At 40.5% G+C, this 20,392-nt stretch overlaps 1 protein-coding gene across 1 annotated transcript in view; it reads left to right on the forward strand.

Annotated features, from left to right (window-relative positions):
- camkvb (CaM kinase-like vesicle-associated b) overlaps window positions 1-7,226 on the forward strand; it is a 34,684-nt gene extending 27,458 nt beyond the window's left edge. Inside the window, exons 4-11 of the mRNA XM_061220064.1 lie at window positions 582-656; window positions 1,638-1,776; window positions 2,276-2,396; window positions 2,757-2,832; window positions 5,225-5,361; window positions 5,641-5,719; window positions 5,934-6,021; window positions 6,891-7,226. Coding sequence (XP_061076048.1) covers window positions 582-656; window positions 1,638-1,776; window positions 2,276-2,396; window positions 2,757-2,832; window positions 5,225-5,361; window positions 5,641-5,719; window positions 5,934-6,021; window positions 6,891-7,226 — 1,051 coding nt within the window. The remainder of the gene's footprint in view (window positions 1-581; window positions 657-1,637; window positions 1,777-2,275; window positions 2,397-2,756; window positions 2,833-5,224; window positions 5,362-5,640; window positions 5,720-5,933; window positions 6,022-6,890) is intronic.
- The last annotated feature ends 13,166 nt before the right edge of the window (window positions 7,227-20,392 follow it).

Raw genomic sequence — 20,392 nt, forward strand, 5'->3', positions numbered from 1 at the left:
TTGCAACTATCTTGAAATATGTATGTCCTGTTGGTTGCTGCGCTGGTAGTTTAATTTTAAAAGTTCAGTTGGTGTCATCAGAAGCAGTGATGTATTTCGGAATATGTTTTGCACTCAATTGCGCAACCACTGCAAGTAATCTGAGCAACAGTACAGTACATTCTCTTCAGTATTTGTGTTAGCATTTTTCTGCACCTCATTAAGAATATGTGTCCTCAAATTTAATTCCACCAACCACCCCCACCCCTAAAACGTAATTAAAATAAAATGTGTTCCATATTCTTGACATGTTGTTAAAGTAGCTACCTGAAATAACCTTGAGATTACTCCCCACAGTCTGGATACTAGACATACACACAGCTGAATAAAATCTATTTTTTTTGTATATGTTTTAGATTTGTTTAATTAAACATTTTGTTGTTGTTGTCCCCTTTTGGGCATCCTACCTGACTGAGATGCGTGAGTTAATCAGGAACATTGTGCATGTGCATTAACATCAAGCATGTCTGTCCAGTTGTGTCCTCATCCTCTCGACTGGTCCTTATCCTATCCTCTCTCCTCCGGCTGTTTGTCATTCACAGGGTGAAGCACCCAAACATTTTGCAACTTATCGATGTCTATGAAACCAGAAAAGAGTACTTCCTGTTTCTTGAACTGTAAGTCTGCTTTTGATTCATCTCAGAGGAGTATGTTTCCACACTATGAATTTAACAGATTCACCGGGAATGAGACTCAATAGCCTGAGGGTGGCCTAACAATGCTTACTCTAATGAGCCCCCCTTACATATGCACTGTGTGCTATTTATGGACCTGGCAGGCCTGAAAGGTCATCAGCTTTGTTTTTTGTAGGAAATGGTATTGTACTTTTAATTTAAATATATATCACGCTGAGTATTGTGCGGCTTATGGAATCTCTTCCTTTGGCCAAAGGGGCCATTTCCAAGCTGGAATCTGATATAAAAAATAATAAAAATCATATTTATGTATGTTCAGGCGTTCGATAAATGACTAGCTTCTGATTTGTATTCTGGATTTATTGTCCATTCTCAGGAAATTCATTTCACAGTTCATTGCAGACCAATGCCTTGGGGTCTATACACACATGGCCATAGTGCCATCGCTGAAATAAAACAAGCATTAGGGATGCTGCCCAATCATGCTTATCGCAGTTCCGGCTTTCAGTGCAAATGCAGAGCACATTCTAAAATAAGTTACTTAAATAAAAAGAGTTGTTTTGTCCCTTGTTGGGTTGTTCAACAAGACAATTAAGTTCAGGATTTTGGAATGGCCACCTGTCTCCAGACACGTCATTAAAAGTCTGTAGGGTGATCTCAAACATGCATGCAAGTACAGTGAGCAAGAACACTTATGGGAACTGGGTGCAGTAACTGTTTGGAAGCTGTTATAGAAGTGCCAAGGAAGTGTTACTACACATTACCTGACAGGGTTTGCAGGCTTTTGCAAGAGACTATTTCACTTTAATGTATTGTTTTGAATGTGTAAGAAAATGCAAAATAATTACTCATGGATGCAAAAATTGTAGAGGCCAGGTCAGCTTCTGTTCACTGACCTATACTGTATATAGTAGTTTGTACGCATTGCACAGAAACTGTTTCCCTGGTGGATTCTTTCCACAGTGCTACAGGCAGAGAGGTGTTTGACTGGATCCTCGATCAGGGATATTACTCAGAGCGAGACACCAGCAATGTCATCAGACAGGTGTTGGAAGCAGTGGCCTACCTGCACTCCATGCAAATTGTCCATAGGAACCTTAAGGTACAGTATATGGGGCTCTACCTTGTGCAATCTCCGAAATAAGAACACAGTGGAGGAACTTTGTTCTTATAGGAATACATTTCAGAGATTTACCATGAAAGTATAATAATGATCCATTTGGGTTCTAATAAGTACCTCTGACATGCAAAAAATGTACTATGGCTCTGGGTACAATTATTGACAAGTGGCAAGCCGTTTTTAGGCACTTTTTCATACATTTGTTTCTGAGAGCATGGTGAAAGATGAAAACTATGCAGTCCTGTCACATATTGTGTAAAGTTTTAAGTCTTAAATAATTGCTATTTTCCCTTCCCATCATTGCATATAGATGTACTGTGTAAGGGGGAGGTGGACATTGGATGTAGATGGTATGTTATCATTGACTCCACCTCCATGCAGGCATCTCACTGAATGAGATGTTCGTCCTTGTTCTGAAAGTTCAGAAGGGAAAAAAATGCCATTTTTCTGGTGGAAACAAATATGTCACCTGTCTTTTCAGCTAGAGAACTTGGTGTACTTCAACCGTCTGAAGCAGTCAAAAATAGTCATCAGCGATTTCCACCTTGCCAAGCTTGAGAACGGCCTCATCAAAGAGCCATGTGGGACTCCGGAATATTTAGGTGAGAAGAGGGATGGAGCTTATACTGAACACAAACTGCATGAGGAGGCTAAATTAGAGACTGCGCAGAGAAAACTAAATCATCTTTTGTGAGTGGGGGCAGAGCTTTTGTAAATGAAGAGCCTGACCATGACAATAAAAAAGGGTCTGGTGCAAGGCTGCATTATACTGTACTGGCTGAGCTCCTAATTGGGCCTAGAGGATGGGCAAATAAAATAATTCAGTGAGAGTTGTGTTGAATATGGCAAGCGAAGAAGTTGAGGGAGAAAATGAGTTGCATTTGTGAGAAGAGTTCATTGTAGGGAGTTTGGGAGAGATGTAGAGTAGGAGAGCTTTATGAGCCCTGGTTCTCCTTTCTCAGCTCCTGAGGTGGTTGGGAGGCAGAGGTACGGCAGACCAGTGGACTGCTGGGCCCTGGGCGTCATCATGTACATACTGTGAGTATATAGTGCTCAGTGATGCAGGGCTGTCTAAATACTCCACTCTTAGTACAGACTTAAAAACCTGTCTCTGTGTACAGGCTTCAATACCTCTCTCTGAGTACAGACTTAAATACCCAACCTTGAGTACAGACTTAAATACCTCTCTCTGTGTACAGGCTTAAATACCTCTCTCTCTCAGTACAGGCTTAAATACCCCTCTCTCTCTCTCTCTCTCTCTCTCTCTCTCTCTCTCTCTCTCTCTCTCTCTCTCTCTCTCTCTCTCTCTCTCTCTCTCTCTCTCTCTCTCTCTCTCTCAGTACAGGCTTAAATACCTCTCTATCAGTACAGGCTTAAATACCTATCTCTGTATACAGGCTTAAATACCTCTCTCTCAGTACAGACTTAAATACCTCTCTCTCAGTACCGGCTTAAATACCTCTCTCTCTGTGTACAGGGTTAAATACCTCTCTCTCAGTACAGGCTTAAATACCCCAATCTGTGTACAGGCTTAAATACCTCTCTCTCTCTCAGTACAGGCTTAAATACCTCTCACTCTGTGTACAGGGTTAAATACCTCTCTCTCAGTACAGGCTTAAATACCCCAATCTGTGTACAGGCTTAAATACCTCTCTCTCTCTCAGTACAGGCTTAAATACCTCTCTATCAGTACAGGCTTAAATACCTATCTCTGTATACAGGCTTAAATACCTATCTCTGTGTACAGGCTTAAATACCTCTCTCTCTCTCAGTACAGGCTTAAATACCTCTCTCTCTCAGTACAGGCTTAAATACCTCAGTACAGGCTTAAATACCTCTCTATCAGTACAGGCTTAAATACCTATCTCTGTATACAGGCTTAAATACCCCACTCTGTGTACAGGCTTAAATACCTCTCTCTCTCTCAGTACAGGCTTAAATACCTATCTCTGTATACAGGCTTAAATACCTATCTCTGTGTACAGGCTTAGATACCTGTCTCTCTCTCAGTACAGGCTTAAATACCTCTCTATCAGTACAGGCTTAAATACCTATCTCTGTATACAGGCTTAAATACCTCTCTCTCTCTCTCAGTACAGGCTTAAATACCTCTCTCTGAGTACAGACTTAAATACCCAACCTTGAGTACAGACTTAAATACCTCTCTCTGTGTACAGGCTTAAATACCTCTCTCTCTCAGTACAGGCTTAAATACCCCTCTCTCTCTCTCTCTCTCTCTCTCTCTCTCTCTCTCTCTCTCTCTCTCTCTCTCAGTACAGGCTTAAATACCTCTCTATCAGTACAGGCTTAAATACCTATCTCTGTATACAGGCTTAAATACCTCTCTCTCTCTCTCAGTACAGACTTAAATACCTCTCTCTCAGTACCGGCTTAAATACCTCTCTCTCTGTGTACAGGGTTAAATACCTCTCTCTCAGTACAGGCTTAAATACCCCAATCTGTGTACAGGCTTAAATACCTCTCTCTCTCTCAGTACAGGCTTAAATACCTCTCACTCTGTGTACAGGGTTAAATACCTCTCTCTCAGTACAGGCTTAAATACCCCAATCTGTGTACAGGCTTAAATACCTCTCTCTCTCTCAGTACAGGCTTAAATACCTCTCTATCAGTACAGGCTTAAATACCTATCTCTGTATACAGGCTTAAATACCTATCTCTGTGTACAGGCTTAAATACCTCTCTCTCTCTCAGTACAGGCTTAAATACCTCTCTCTCTCAGTACAGGCTTAAATACCTCAGTACAGGCTTAAATACCTCTCTATCAGTACAGGCTTAAATACCTATCTCTGTATACAGGCTTAAATACCCCACTCTGTGTATAGGCTTAAATACCTCTCTCTCTCTCAGTACAGGCTTAAATACCTCTCTATCAGTACAGGCTTAAATACCTATCTCTGTATACAGGCTTAAATACCTATCTCTGTGTACAGGCTTAAATACCTCTCTCTCTCTCAGTACAGGCTTAAATACCTCTCTCTCTGTGTACAGGGTTGAATACCTCTCTCTCAGTACAGGCTTAAATACCCCACTCTGTGTACCGGGTTAAATACCTCTCTCTCAGTACAGGGTTAAATACTTCTCTCTGTGTACAGGGTAAAATACCTCTCTCTCTCAGTACAGGCTTAAATACCGCACTCTGTGCACAGGCTTAAATACTTCTCTCTGAGAACAGGGTTAAATACCTCTCTCTGAGTACAGACTTAAAAACCTATCTCTGTATACAGGCCTAAATACCCCTCTTTTCCTACAGGCTTCAATAAATCTCTCTCAGTAGAGGCTTAAATACCTCTTTCTAAGTGCAGGCTTAAATACTTCTGTCTGTGCACAGGCCTAAATTCCTTTCTCTGAGCACAGGCTTAAATACTTCTCTCTCAGTATGTTCTCTCCCTGAAAGCTGCTTTTCTCCTAGGCTGTCTGGAAACCCTCCTTTTTATGACGAAACCGACGATGATGACTATGAGAACCATGACAAGAACTTGTTCCGTAAGATACTGGCAGGAGACTACGAGTTTGACTCCCCATACTGGGATGATATTTCAGATTCAGGTACCTCTGAATAATGAATGCATCTACACTTACATATGATATATTATGTATCTTAACTGTTACTATTCATCCGTTTTGTTGTTACATGACTTAACCCATATACAGCCACTCTTACCGCATAGCCATTTAGTTTTATTCATTTAACATACTGCCTGAGTTTCTAACTAGTGCTCCTCTGGCTCTGAATGAAATCAGACCTAATGCAATTTCTCTGTTTGGCTCAGCTAATAGAAGTGACTTGAGTGTTTTCTGTACTTTGGAACTGTGTCTGTCTTGCAGCAAAGGGACTGGTGGCTCGTCTAATGGAAGTAGACCAAGACCAGAGACTGACTTGCCAGGAGGCCATCAACCATGACTGGTATTACTTACTATGAACAGTATTTCTGTTATTCACTTCTGAGAGAGAGGGAGGGAAGGACAATGGGAGTTAAGAGACAAAGATTTTTGGCTGTCTGTAGCACATTTCTTTGCCAAATTACAGTTTATGAAGTATATTGCTCTTAGCTCCTAAGGCGGCTTCTTTATTCCCAAAGACAGAACGTTATTTAAACATTTTTTTTTAATAATCCTAGGATATCAGGGAATGCAGCTTCAGACAAGAACATTAAAGATGGTGTCTGCGCACAAATTGAGAAGAACTTTGCCAAAGCCAAGTGGAAGGTAATGCAGTATTTCTTGTTTCACCTCTGTGTCCCATGTCTCATTTTACATTCAGCCACATGTAAACAGACGACAGAGTGAACTGCAGAAACTCTCTTCAAGTAGATCACCTCCTCCACTGGTTTGGACAATGAATATTTGTAAATAAAGCCTTAGCCCATAAAATGATAAATCATCCGTACACATAGTTATTAACACACTTTGGGAGGAGCAAAATTGAATCCATTATCAGTGTAAAGAGAAATCTTTATCCACTCAGCATGTCTGAGGTCTCACAGTCATCGAAGACAGGTGTTGAATCTCCCCAGTAAGGCTGTGAGATCGCATTAGACTGTAATTGATCCCCAGTGATCAATGTTACTCCCTTAACAGAGAAAGCGAAGCTCTCTTAATTGAGAAGAAAATCATTGGACTTGTGCTGTAATTACAGCACTACAGAAATAGGGATGGTAGTGCAGAATAATGGTGAGCAATTGGAGCTTGTAAATCACAGGTATCGGGTCAAGTCCCAGATGGCTGTCTGCTTTTGCACCCTTGGGCAAGGAACTTGAAGTGAATTGCTTGAAAGGCTTGAATTGCTTCAGTGAGTGTTCAGCTGCATGAATCAAAGTGTAAAAAGGAGGACACAAGCTGTCTAAGTCAGGCCAGACAGGTGTCTTCCATGAAAATGAATATGTACTATGTATGTAAGTAACCCTTTAAATATTGCCCCTTTTCTTGAAGGTTAACAATGACATACCCAAAATAAAATAGCTTTTACACTTCCATTCATGCAGCTGCCCTGGCCCACTGAGACTTAAGTATATTAAATATGAGTGCAACATGTACAGTATGATTCAGTTGTGGTTGTGGTGTGTTGTGTCCTACAGAAAGCCATACGCGTCACCACCATCATGAAGAGGCTGAGAGCACCGGACCAGAGCAGCTCAGCATCAGTCAGTCCGTCCGCGGACCCCGCCACGGCCGTCACGCCTGCCACGGAGAGCCCAGACGCCCCTGCTCCAGTCACACAGGCCCCCAGCGCTGATCCACAAGCCACCACCGGAGCTGAGGGGCCCGGCAGCGCCCCCGCCCCACCCCCTGACTCCGCACACACCAGCCCTGAGCCCATCCCCGAGGAGGCAGACCCGTCATCGCGGTGCAACGGGGAGTCCCTAGCGCCCCAGCTACCCGCTGCTAGTCCCGGAGATGAGCAGAATGGCTAAACCCTCACCCCCCCCAAACCCTGCACACTGTATATTAGCTGCTGGCATGGTGACACTGAATCTGCTAAAGTCTCACATCTTTCACAGCCTGTGGTCCATCTTTCCTGATAGACTGCCTGGCCTGGGACCACTCTCTCCTGGGGCATTTGTTGGCCTGTTGAACACATTTGATTTATTTCACAACCCCCCCACCCTCACCCTCAACTATCCGACAACCTTTGCTTTTAAAGGTGACATAACTCCTTCAATGTTCCTTTTTAATTCCATTTATCAGTTAGTCCAGTTATCGCCTTAAGCTTTCTCTCTTTCAGCGCACCCTAGTGATAAAGATCATGAGGGAAGACGAATAAAATGGCAAACTTGAATTTCTTTTACTTGCACCATTCCCTGAGTTTATAAAACTCTTCCAAATCCTTTTTTTTAAGTGCCATTTCATGCCATTTCTCTGTTGTTGTTAACAGGTTGGCTTCTTTACTTCTTGTAATGCTACAGTAGGTTTGCATGGTAATATTCTCCCTGTAAATGACCCTTCTTACAATGTACCCCCTTTAAAAACCGAGGTGCACCCAGCTCCAGGCTACAGTGGATCTCCCTAAAGAACCATTGTTTTCATGAAATATGGCCATGTACTTGTCACTGTATGATTTATTTCATTTATATAAAAGTATGTATTTATTGGTTAACCAATGATAGGATTGAGTGCTCACCTCAAGAACGTGCCACTTGGCTTTTTTAGTGTAACAATATTGTAAATATAAACCTCTGTAGCCAAATGATATATGTTGGTTTTGAATTGTTTTATGTACTTGATGGAAAATAATTGCTTACTTCCTGCTTTCATAATCCATCACTTTTTTGCCCACGGTAGTATATTTCTGACACCGATTTCGTTACATTTGTTTGCAGTTTTTCAGAAATTCTAACTTTGTGCATACCCATGTTGGAATGGCTGGCAGACCATCAGGTTGGGGGAGCAAACCTATTTAATATAGTGCTATTGTATATGAGTGAAGATCACCTTCTGTAATGCTAGCACAATAAATACTTTAAAACTAGGTGAACTGTAGAAATGCATGACCGTGTATGTGCCATCATCTCAGACTGTAAAATCAGCCGTGCACATAGAAATGCTATTCTTGCTCCAGACTGCCACACAGTGACAGCACATTATGCTTACATAATGTGTGTTTCAAAAGCGCTGCGAACATGCAAAAGCAGTTTATAAAGGTTATTATTATTATTATTCCTGATCCATATTCAGTATTTGACACATTTGCCAGTTTTCCCAGCCGCCTCTAGGCGTAGGCAATAAGTAAGGGCAGTTTGCCAGTGATGTTGTCTTTACCTGATATTAATTCTGCTGTCTGCTCGCCGTTTTAGGTGACAACTCATGAATTATGTCAAAAATGCTGTGAGAAACTCCTTTTTGCAGATGGATTACTTTTAAGTGTCCATGCCAATAACTTATTCTACCGATTCCTGCAGTCTTTAGTAGACCCAACACTGCTAATGTGCATTTTTTAAATTGCCATTTTCCTGCTGTGTGACGCTAGGTGATTGGTGTGTGCATCGTCCCAGTACTGTACGCTCTGTCCCTTCCCCACCCCCAGCCCATTTTTTTATTAATTTTGCCAAAAAAAAAAAAAAAAGCAGAGTAAATAATAAAAAAAATAGATACTGGCATTTAATGGGACTGGAGTGGGTATTCAGCAGGGCTGATGCAATACGAAATATAATGTATGATGCAGCTGCATTGGTATGTATGTATGTATGTATTTATTTATTTATATTTGTTTTATGTTTTAGTTATTGCTCTATATAGTTCCTTCGTCCAGGGCTCCCACTGTACGAGATGGTAGAGATTTCATCACTAGGGGCAGTGCCGGGGTCACTGTAATTATTATTCATTGAGCAATACTGAATTGCTACGAATACTGTGAGTCTCCTGTGTATTTATTTCTTAATGTACACATACTGCACCACTGAGAAAGGTCTGAACTGTCAAACAGGAAGTGCCCAAATCCCAGTAGTCACAGTTATTGACTCTTTCCTTAAACATCCTACTTCCTCGTCCTCTAACTTCCTAGTTCCTACGCTAACTTAGTCTGCTATGTGTGAGGATTAGCAGCCAGAGTGAGACTACGGTCCATTTCCAGTTTTTCTCTCCATTTTTATAACTTCTGTTTAGGCAACATTGTTTTATACAGCTTTTACATAGAGCTTTTCTCTTTCCTTTTTTTGGTGTAATGTAATGATTCTCTCTGCAGTGCATTGCTTGATGTGCAGCTACAGGTTTCCGTAGAAGTCTGTTACTTAGATGCATTGGGGTCATTTTCTACTTTAGAAAATGACTTTCTGTTGATTGTTCATTAGTTTGATAAATAAGTCCTAACTGCCCAGTAGGCTGTAAATGTATGTCTTTCTGAAGTCTGTCAATATATAGTTAATTATAGCTACATTAATGTAGAAATGCTTTGTTTTTATTTTATTGAAAGCCCTATAGATTTTTATAAAGAGCAAAACATGACTGAAAGTAAACATTTATTGAAAAGCTGTGTAAGATGTACTGAAACATAATTATTGTACTCATACTCATACTTAGTTACGACCGCAACAAAAGACTGTGTTACAGTTCAAAGCAATGCTTTTTTCAGTGCTTACCACTGTATTTGGTATTCAGTGTTTGTTCATTTTCCCACATGTATTTATAAATGTTTGTGTCAAAAGTGCCCATACGCTCCTATAGATCCTGTCTTATCATTCTTAACCACTGTACTCCTTGACTAAGTTTATGAACTCGATGGTAATAAAAGTGTCTTCATGGATGATTTGTGTACAGGATTATGTTCTTGCTTTCTCTTCCTCTCTCACTCTTTACCTCTATCTCTCTCGTTCTCTCTAGATGCATTAAAGGTTTAATCAATTATTGTTATTGTTAATAAATCATACATACTGTCCATGTATATATCCAAAACATACAGAATAATACTTAACATAATAGTTAACATTGTTTTATTTGGATAATAAAATATATTATATATATTAAAATCTGAGTGACCATGCTTCAATATCATTTTCAAAGCATTTCATAGTTTGACTTAGCTTTTAGATACAGAAAAATACAGAAATGTGGATCTCTTCATCAAATGTGGCTGTGAAGTAAAATTTCTTTAGTTCACAGCTGACGCCATCTTTTCTAAAATAAAACATGGGATGCTTGTGTTAATCTTGTATTAAGCATGCTGTAGGCTCACACATGTTTGATCTTATTGGATAATTAGTGTGTGTAAATCCATCGAGTGTAGAGCATAGATTTCTTACCCAGAACCCACTGGGGTTGAGTTGACACTTGACACTTCTTATGTGAAGTGTTTCATAATCCAATTTCTCCTTTTTTTTCTTACATAATAGATACGTATCTCTACGCAACTACACTGGAAATTAATTACGCAGGGGGTGAACTGAACAATGGTACTTTCACATGTCATTTTAAGTCTATGAACTACGCTGTAATATAAAACCACAGAGCCAACACTTGGTCATATAAAGTATATATTATGAGGATTAGTTCTTTTTCTCCATTACAGCACTGTGCTCAGCTGCCAGTTCTGATGTGGGAGCCTCAGAAATAGTGAGAGACAAGCAGTCTCAGTGCTCAAGGTCTGCCCTCCCTCTGGTCCCTTCCACTCTCCATTGCAAGTTCACATGATCTTCTTCATCAGTTATGAATAAATACATCTTTTTTTTCCCCATGACATAAAGAGTTGACGGAGCCTGACTAATGAGGCGTGCGTTTCCCTCTCCTGGCAGCTGAATCACCTCTCCGGCAGGGACTCATGCGATTCATGTCCTCGGTGGTGTGGTCGGTGCGTTGTGGACCTACTGGGGCCCCTGGGGGACACCGTCTCATGCACTGGGAAAAGTTTGGGGGGGAATATTAATTAGTGTAACATCTGCCGGATGTTTCTTGCTTGTCAGAGCATCAGTGACGGAAGATGAATAAAGTTCTCAGAAAGTCAGACATAAAACCTGTGTTAAAAACAATGTCAGGAGTGTATGGGCGTGGTCTGGGCTGCCTTGCCACCCCCATATCCCTCCTCAACTCAAAGTAAAGTGTACTGGAGAAGGAGGGAGTCTGGGAGGTGGATAAGGCTGGTTGAGGGATTCAAATCTAAAAAAGCAAAATTCAAACTCTACACAGAAAGGCCCCGGTTTTGATTCAAACCTAGGACGTTTTTGTTGGGAGGTGACAGCATTATCCAATGCACCATGTCCCTCATGCTCCAAATCTGTCTATAAAAAATCACAGCAATCAAATTTCATGAAGCTATGGGAGGAGATATGTAATGAGACTAAAACATATATTGGCCATAAGGTCAGGTCCCTCTTGATGCTAATGAATTGAACTCCACTCATTTAATTTCCACAAAAGGAATAGATAGATGCTGGGACTGATATAAGTCCATATTGCAATGCATTTGATTTAGCTAATTTTACTGATGCTTAATATATGCCACAATAACCCCATGTAGCCTGAATCCATTCACAGATTTATCTTTAGTCACTTTTAGTTTCATCTTTGGGTTCAACTCAGAGAGAAAATCAGAGAAGAATCTTCTGAAGCTGGCATAGTAACTATACTCTGCTGCATATACATACAGTATGAGTGGTTTGATTTTACAAAATATTCTTGCTTTGGGTTAATCAAATTTCATTAACATAATTTTTTTGTTTTGGAAGGAAATAAACAGGGTATTGTGTTTCACACTACTATTGCCTCGGGCTTTTCTGTTTCTTGTTAATTTCAGTCATTATTCAGGCCACCACCAAAGTATTTCTGAAGGCTCTGTATATTTTTAATCTGATTAATCTAAACTTAATTTACACATGAGAGATCATGTTCTGACCATAAACACCTCAGTTTAGAACTCTTATTGTGTTTTTAAAACACAATAATCTAATTATCTTGACTGATCAATTATCTTGACTGATCGCTTGCAGGCAAAACAAGTTTTCTCTAAAACCTCCATGGTTGCAATTGCAGTACTCTTCGTGAGCTAACAGGGGGCTCTGGTGAGCAATGGTCAGAGAACGCTGCTTACAGTAGAACAGCCAAATCCATTATAATCAAAATATTGAACCTGATTAGCCACTGATACTGGACTAAATCAAACATAAAGGGACTGATGAACATCAGAGACAATTGAAATATGTTATGTTAAGGTACCTTATCTTCAAAAGTTAATAAAGAAATATTATTCTTGCTGGTAACTTGTAACTGCATCCACAGGGTGACAGCAAAGTATCATGGAAGTAAAGTTAGCCAATTTCTTCATTGTATGAACAATATGACATTTTAATGAGTGACACTGTAATATTATGTGTTAAACAGACGTCATGTTGAGATAAAGGCCATTTATAGCAGAGACAAACACTTTTTGATCTATCTATGGCAGTAAGTATGCATAAGTGATATTGTTGTACACAGTTATAAGCGCAACAAAAAAAACCTTGAGTTCAAGTTACAGTCAACAGTAAGGTGATGTTATTGGTGTATCTAGTTTTGATTTATCTCTTTGTGTCTGGGTTTGAATGACATGTTAATCCAAGGGAATGTGCAGTGCCTGCAATTTGAGATTCAGTACATTCTGTTCTACAGCAATACAGTAGGATGGAAACTAAAACTTATTCAAGGGGACCAGCATGCACACTATTTTTACTGCCAATTCATGGACCTGCTGCTTTGGTCATTGTGTGAAACCACTGTCCTCAATGGATAATAGTAATAGACTCCATGCTGGAGATCTGATCACTACATCACATTACCTCCACTGCAGCACAATTCTGTTATTGTCATTGTTCCGCTGCTACCCTGACTGCTGGTAAACACTGTTAATATGACCACTGTGCCATACTGTCCCACAAGATTCCAGGGATTTCAGGGTTCAGACCATTGCTAACCCATTGTTTAAACCACACAGAACCTCAGGACCTTACTGAATAAATAGTGACTCTCTCTCCCATATACAGAACATCTCTCTCTCTCTCTCTCTCTCTCTCTCTCTCTCACTCTTCATGCAGTAGGGGTTAGCCTTACGTGAATGCTGTAACCATTGCTGGCTAAGTGTTCCTCTTGAAGTCTTCTCCTGCCCTTTCCAGCTCTGCTGCCTCCCCAGGGCATGTGGAAGAGAGGATTACCAGGACCATATGTGGCCTCAGGGGCCCCAAGGAACAGCTGTGAAAGCCCAAGCAACAGGAACAAAGCTGAGGACTTACAGTGCACCACAGAGAGGAGGAAGGGATTCTCCCTCTGTGTTTACTAATCAGGGGATTATCCACTGTGATGGTCCCCTATGTGGTCCTAACCCCTACTCTCCCGGAAACTGTCTGAGCTATTTCTAGATCTTACCAATGTTGCTATGTGCAAAAGAAACTTTTGACATATAGTTTTTGTAACACTGGTGGACTGACAATATGGGCAGTCCTGAGAAAAGATGCATTACGATATTTGAGAGGGCTGATATGATGATTACACTCTTAGAAATAAGGTAACAGTGGAGGTACATTTTGTTCTTCAAGAATCAAATTTCCTAAATGTACTGTGAAAGTTACTTAAAAAAGGTACAAATCCATTATATATTGCTGGCTAGGGGTACAATTCTATGTACCTAGAGGGTCACCTCAGTGACAACAATTTGTAACTTTTTAGGCACTTTTCATACCTTTATTTATACTTTATAATGAGGTGGGAGGCATTTCCTCTGCCACAACCACTACTTTATGAAGCAAAGGCACTGTTTTAGACAACAAAAACACAAAATGATATGGGACCCATCACCCCATATGAACCCCTTACCTGAAATATATCTCATGCCTTTGTTGTGCTTTCATACTCAGAATCATCCACAGAGACCTGACGCATTTCTGCCAACAGACAGGACTGCATTTTCTTACCTTTCATCACTTTCTTGTCTCCCAATGCTACCTGTGTATGCATAACCGTGACCTGTTTTGCTTTTTTTGCTTGACAAGCACTATGTAAATGTGTCTTTGGCAAAGGTGAGAGGGGTCTTCTGTTTAAAACAACTTTGTTCTGCAGCTTAAAGTGTGTCTTCTTTTTTTCTCTCTGAGTTCCAAAAGCCACCTGTTGAACAGGCACTAGTTGCAGCATATAAACCAGCTGCAGGTGCTACAAGCCCTGCTGAAAAAAAAACTAGCTGGTTGACCAGTTCAGACCAACTCCATACTCAACATGTTTTGACCAGCTCAAGCTATGTTTTGAACCAGCTGGTCACTGGAATTTCCAGGGGAAGGTCTTTCCTTGTCACCCAGGTCAATGAATATGCATGCTTTTATAGGAAAAATGTCAGAGTTTGCTCTCAGAGCTGACATTCATGTCCATTTGTGGCCATACTAACATAAGAGTAGGCAGATGCTGAATGTATTATTCAAAGAATGGCTCAACTAATTTAAAGGCTTTTATTAATGAAATCTCTCATAGGAATGGTTTTAATAAAATGTTGGGGTATGTTTTTTTTTTGTTTCACGTGCAGAGGCCAGGTGTTTGTAAGGACTGTGCTCCAGAGTAGACTTGTGGTGTTTTACAGTCGCTAAGGGCCACAGCATTGGTGAGGTTTGAGTGTAAAAGACAGGTCATGGTCTTGCAACAGAGAGGGTCAGGAGTGTGCGCTCCAGCCTCGACATCCCTGGTCCTGTAAAATGAGCGCATTACCCAACCGCCAAAACCAATAAAGGTCTACTACATGTGCGCTGACCTTCCTGCATGGAAACTCAGCCGGCCTGTCTGTGTGCCTCCACAGGGGAACAATGTCAGTATGTTTCCCAAACCCAGACAATTTTGTATTGTTTTTTTATTCTGAATTTTGTCAATTTAGATAAATAAATTATACATGTATACATGTCAGTTAGTTTAATAACCTAGTTATAAAATAAATTAATAAATATGCTATAAAGTCAATAAAAGGGCGGTTATTACTTATTATCACTTACATAACTACTCATTTGATGTCAACCTTTGATCTCAACCTATCACTTTTATGACACGTCTAGTTTCTTCCACCCACCTGCTAACCTTGTACCACACTGCACCAAGTCTGGGACCATGAACACCCAGACTCTGCCCACAGTGGTTCCAGTCTTTACAGAGTCCCGGTCATACCGTCAGAGGAGAGCAGAGGAGCGGTGAGCAGCCGTGACAGGGAGGAACCCTGCCTAGCAGAGTGTGTATGAGCTTATGGATCTGCTACAGAAAGTGAACTCATCCACTGGAGCCTGAACTAGAGTCTGATTAGTCTTGGCCGGAGACCATCGGTCTGTATGTCTACCAGCTTATCATCCCTCATTATGAGTTGTGCTTACAGGAAAAGTACAATGGAGCTGACCTCATTACACCTGCAACCTGAGACTCCAGTGCTTCAGAAGTGACAGTTTACTCACCCATCAAAGTCACTGTACATTATGACATCAGGCCCATTCTGCACTGTCACTTAGTATACACAGCACTTAAAGTGCATAATCTGACAGCTCCAAACTGAGAGAAACCTGATCTGTGAAATGAGAGCAGCTTGAGTCACTCATAGGACACACAAGAGCATCAAAACAGGAGGCACAGTACACAGTACACAGCACGCAGTATGCAGGCAGAGGAGAAATATAGTGCACTGGGCAGCAAGAGGACTCTTTCTACTCATTTTTACCAATAGATATTTTACTTTCTTCCTTACCCCACTTTGGAAAAGCTTGTGACCATTAGTTTGCTTTAGTTCTAGCATACCTCAGTCTCTACCTCTCCTGCGCACATGCCTAATATTTCCTGTTTGATTTTCCTTCTCTGTCTGTGAAAGGATGCCCAACCAATGTACAGTCTAACAAAAAGCCCTTACTGTTGTCAATACAGTAAGTTAGAAGCTACAGAAATCCAGTGAGGTGGGGTCAAGAGCCCCTCCATGCCCGTATTGGGGTAAGCTTCAACAGGGCAGAGGGAGCCACATCACTGTAGCGGCCTGATGGATGGCTGGAGCCTTAATGAGAAAAGTGTGCATTAATCTCCCCTCCACAGGCCCATTATGCCCCTGTGTTCCCGGGTAATGAGAACGTGATCTCACTTCATCACAGACCTTCAGCTGCACCATCTGCAGTGGCCATCTTACCATCAACGCTCTCATGGCAAGTCACTCATGCCTCTCTTCGTTGAGCTGACGGTGTCTTATTGAGCACTCATGATAACTGTGCAGAAAATGCTCAAGTATTGCTGATGCATTGTAGCCTTTATCTGTACAGTATATCTAAGTTTAAAGGTCAGTAACACCTGATTGCCATTACTATGTGCTGTAATTCCCCAGTAAATATCTTAAATACAACTTCTAAGAGAGCAGCAGCAAAGTTATATATAATAGATCAGAACAGTATACAGGGATAACAGAGGTAAATAATATGTCCCTGCAGCTTCCATGTCTTTCAGTTTTTTTTTTCGCCTCGTTACCCTGTCAACTTCCAGTTCAAATGGCTCTATGGTATAAGACATGATTCTGTATGACAGTGCAAGTCTGTACAACCACACAACAATGAAGTTGCAGTGCATGTTTAATGATCATAAAATAAAACAAGGAAATAAAAGGTACTTATTCTGTCCATGATGATAAAAATGGTCACTATAAAAATAGCCGTTGCCAAAACACCACACTTGTTTAATCATTCTCTTATGAATCATAAGTTGCACTCAACTCACATCACACTATGTTTTTTATTAAAAGATTTGAATCATAATTTGGAAACTCTTGTTTTGGTGGCAGCCTTGCTCAGAATCAGAAGGTCATTATGCTGTTTCAAGCTTAATCCCCTGTGACACACTAATGTAGCCAGAACGTCTGAGTTCTCGCCCATACATGGGGTTAACACGCAGAAGAAAAGCGAAGTGCCCCAGCATGGCATAGCAGAAGAATTTGTGGCATACCTGACATGCATGCCTCCATTGCTACAGATAATCCAGGGCACTGTGCGCCAGGCACAGCTGGGCTGAGCAAAACTCAGTGCTGTTAAATGGTGCCAGACTGTTGAGGTGCATCTGGCACCGAAACACATGTTTTCATTAGTCATGACTCTTTTGGTTCATTTGGAAAGGGAGCATGGGTGTGGGTCCGGGACTTATTGTATGATTATATCTCCCTTCAGACCCATGATTTCTATTAAAATCAACAGTTTGTTACAGAGAATTCCTTCAGTGCGAAGGCAAGGAATGTGTTCTCCCAGAGGTCGTAATGTTGTCACCTTTGATAGCCGGGAACCGGTGCATGTAAAGCCGTTTTGAGCTTACATGCTGCAAGGAAATTTAGACGATTCAATATTGTTTATGTTCAAGCTTGGTCAAGTCTAAAACTCAGTTGCTCTCTTAAAGTAACTCACAGAGTACATACAGATGAAAATCCTGAGAACCTCTGTCATAGATGGGCTTCGCCGAAAACGGGCTGCCACACTTTTCTCAAATAGCACAGCACTTTTGTCAAAAAAACACTAGAGGGCAGTAAATGCAGACATTAAGCATAAACTGGTTTTGTTCAATGCTGTGAAAAAGCCTTGCATGGTATTTTGTAAAAGTTTGTTCTGAGATGTTGGTGAGCTATGAATTAACAAAGAAATAATAATAATAACAACAAAAAATCTATAATAATAATAATAATAATCATAACCATCATAATAATAATAATAATACTTAAAGCAAATTATGCTGGCATCAGGGTCGAGGTCAGATGTTAGAGTCAGATGTCATGTCAGAGCATCAACGTACTTATTCCGTTATTCCCTGTTTGCAAGTCCCTGTTGCATTGTACTTGCTTTGAGCTGAAATGTAATTAAATCATATTTAAGTATTCCTAAAAAATTGGGATGACATTTTCAGTAAAAAAATAACAGGTGTAAGTGTTAATCCAGCTGTCTGTGTACTTCTATTATTTACTTTTACAGGTATTGACGTTGAAAGTGAATTTATTTACAGACCACTAAAATACCTTGGGGGCTATTTTAATGCGAGTTCCTGAACTGAAGCAATCATTATTTTATGAGCAGTGAATAAACCCGTGGACATGATGCTAAATCACAATCTGAGGATTAGAGGTTTCAAGCTCAAACTCTTGACAGGCACCTAAAAACACCTCATTCAGCTCAACACAGGAAATGTAAGAACCTGAATGGCAGCTCTTTTCCTTGCAGTACTGTAAAATCCTGCATCGCTACCTCCCGAATAAGCGAACTATTGGATTATCTGACACCCTCGTTTCAATGTTAATGTCGGTTTCTAATCGAGATTGATGGCCTGCTGAAGTGCAACATTTTATACAGCTGCAGTATACATACAGTATACAGTGCATACAGTACATCCATATTTGCATATTGGCATCGTAAAATTGTGTCAGATGCCATGCTTAGTTTAAGTTTCTAAGTTTATCTGACCTTGTATACACTCAGAGAGCAATTAATTAGGTATTTATTAGACTTTTTTTTTTGACATATTGGTATTCTGCTGCTGTAGCCTATCCACTTTGATGTGTTCCGTGTTCAGAGATGCTCTACTGCATGCCACTGTTGTAATGTGTGGTTATTTGCGTTACTGTCACCTTCCTGTCAGTTTTGACCAGTCTGGGCCTTCTCCACTGGCCTCTCCCATTAACAATGCATTTTTGCCCGCAGAACTGCTGCTCACTGGATGTTTTTTGTTTTTTACACCATTCTCTGCAAACTCTAGAGACTGTTGTGCGTGAAAAGTTTCAGTAGTTTCTGAGATATTCAAACCACCCTGTCTGGCACCAACAATCATTCCGCAGTCAAAGTTATTTTGATCACATTTCCTCCCCATTCTGACATTTGGTCTGAAAAACCAAAGCTGAACCTCTTGACCATGTGTGTAAAACTGCTATGCAATTTTAATGCAAAACTAATCTGTTGAAGGTTACCTTCAGCCACCATTTGAGACTTCCTTTGCACCCATCTTCATACATAGTCTATTTCATTAAAAGTCATAACTTTGGCTCCAGGGCGCGGATTTGTTGGAAAAGGTAAAATATGTTCATGTTAGCTGACCTTTTGATACTCTAAAGGTGGGCTATATTTACATATAGATTGAGTATTTATCAGAAAGCCATGTTTAAAGTCAATGTAATGTAGTTTATTCAATATGGCCTTGTAAGATTCATACACGCCTAATGAGAAGGGGATGCAAAGAGAACAATCCTTTGATGGTTCTGTAGGTAGGCACAGGGGGTCACAGAATAAGAAAGCAGGGGGTAGCTATATAACCAGCATACTGAGCACAACACCATCAGTGTGTAAATACAAAGCATTCAGATGGAAACATTTTTGAGGATTATGAAATGCCATATCTGTGAAAAATAAAATTGCATCACCGCTTTTCCTCAGGCACAGGAGAACACAGGATAACAAACTGTCTAAAAAGACAAGATTTAACTTTTTTCTCTTTCTCTCTGACTTATTTTTTGAGCTCCATGTTATAACATTTATTCTAACACCTTTCTTTTTTATTTGTTTCAATTTTTTCTCTCAATTTGGTTGCCAATTATCGCCTGTTTATTTGAATCACCATGTTGAGGAAACATCGCTACAACCCCGTCCCCTGGTGGCCAGAAGGAGATTGTCACGTCTTTTTCAAGCCATATAAAGACAGACTCAAATATTTTGAGTCCAAAGGACCAAAATGTTTCACCATATTTTTTCAATAGTGGGAAAAGTAGCTTTGTCGCTTTGTTTACATTTACATTTACATTTTAGTCATTTGGCAGACGCTTTTAATCCAAAGTGACTTACAAGTGCATAGGTTCTACCATAGTCAAAGCATCACATCCAGAAACTAGCAAAATACACATGAAATGCTGTTCTAAACATAGTTGTCATCAAAAGTGCATTTTTTTTTTTTTTTTGGGGGGGGGGGGTTAGACAAGGATAGGGATATCAGAAAGGAGGGGCAGGGGAAATCAGGAGGGAGGACTAAGGTAGAGTTTGAAAAGGTGGGTTTTCAGTCTGCGTCGAAATAGGGGGAGGGATTCTGCTGTTCTGACAGTGGTAGGCAAGTCATTCCACCACTGAGGAACCAGAACGGAAAACAGGCGTGAACGTGCAGCTCGACCGCCAGGTGCACG

Source organism: Conger conger, chromosome 14, assembly GCF_963514075.1.
Source record: "Conger conger chromosome 14, fConCon1.1, whole genome shotgun sequence".
NCBI lineage: Eukaryota > Metazoa > Chordata > Actinopteri > Anguilliformes > Congridae > Conger > Conger conger.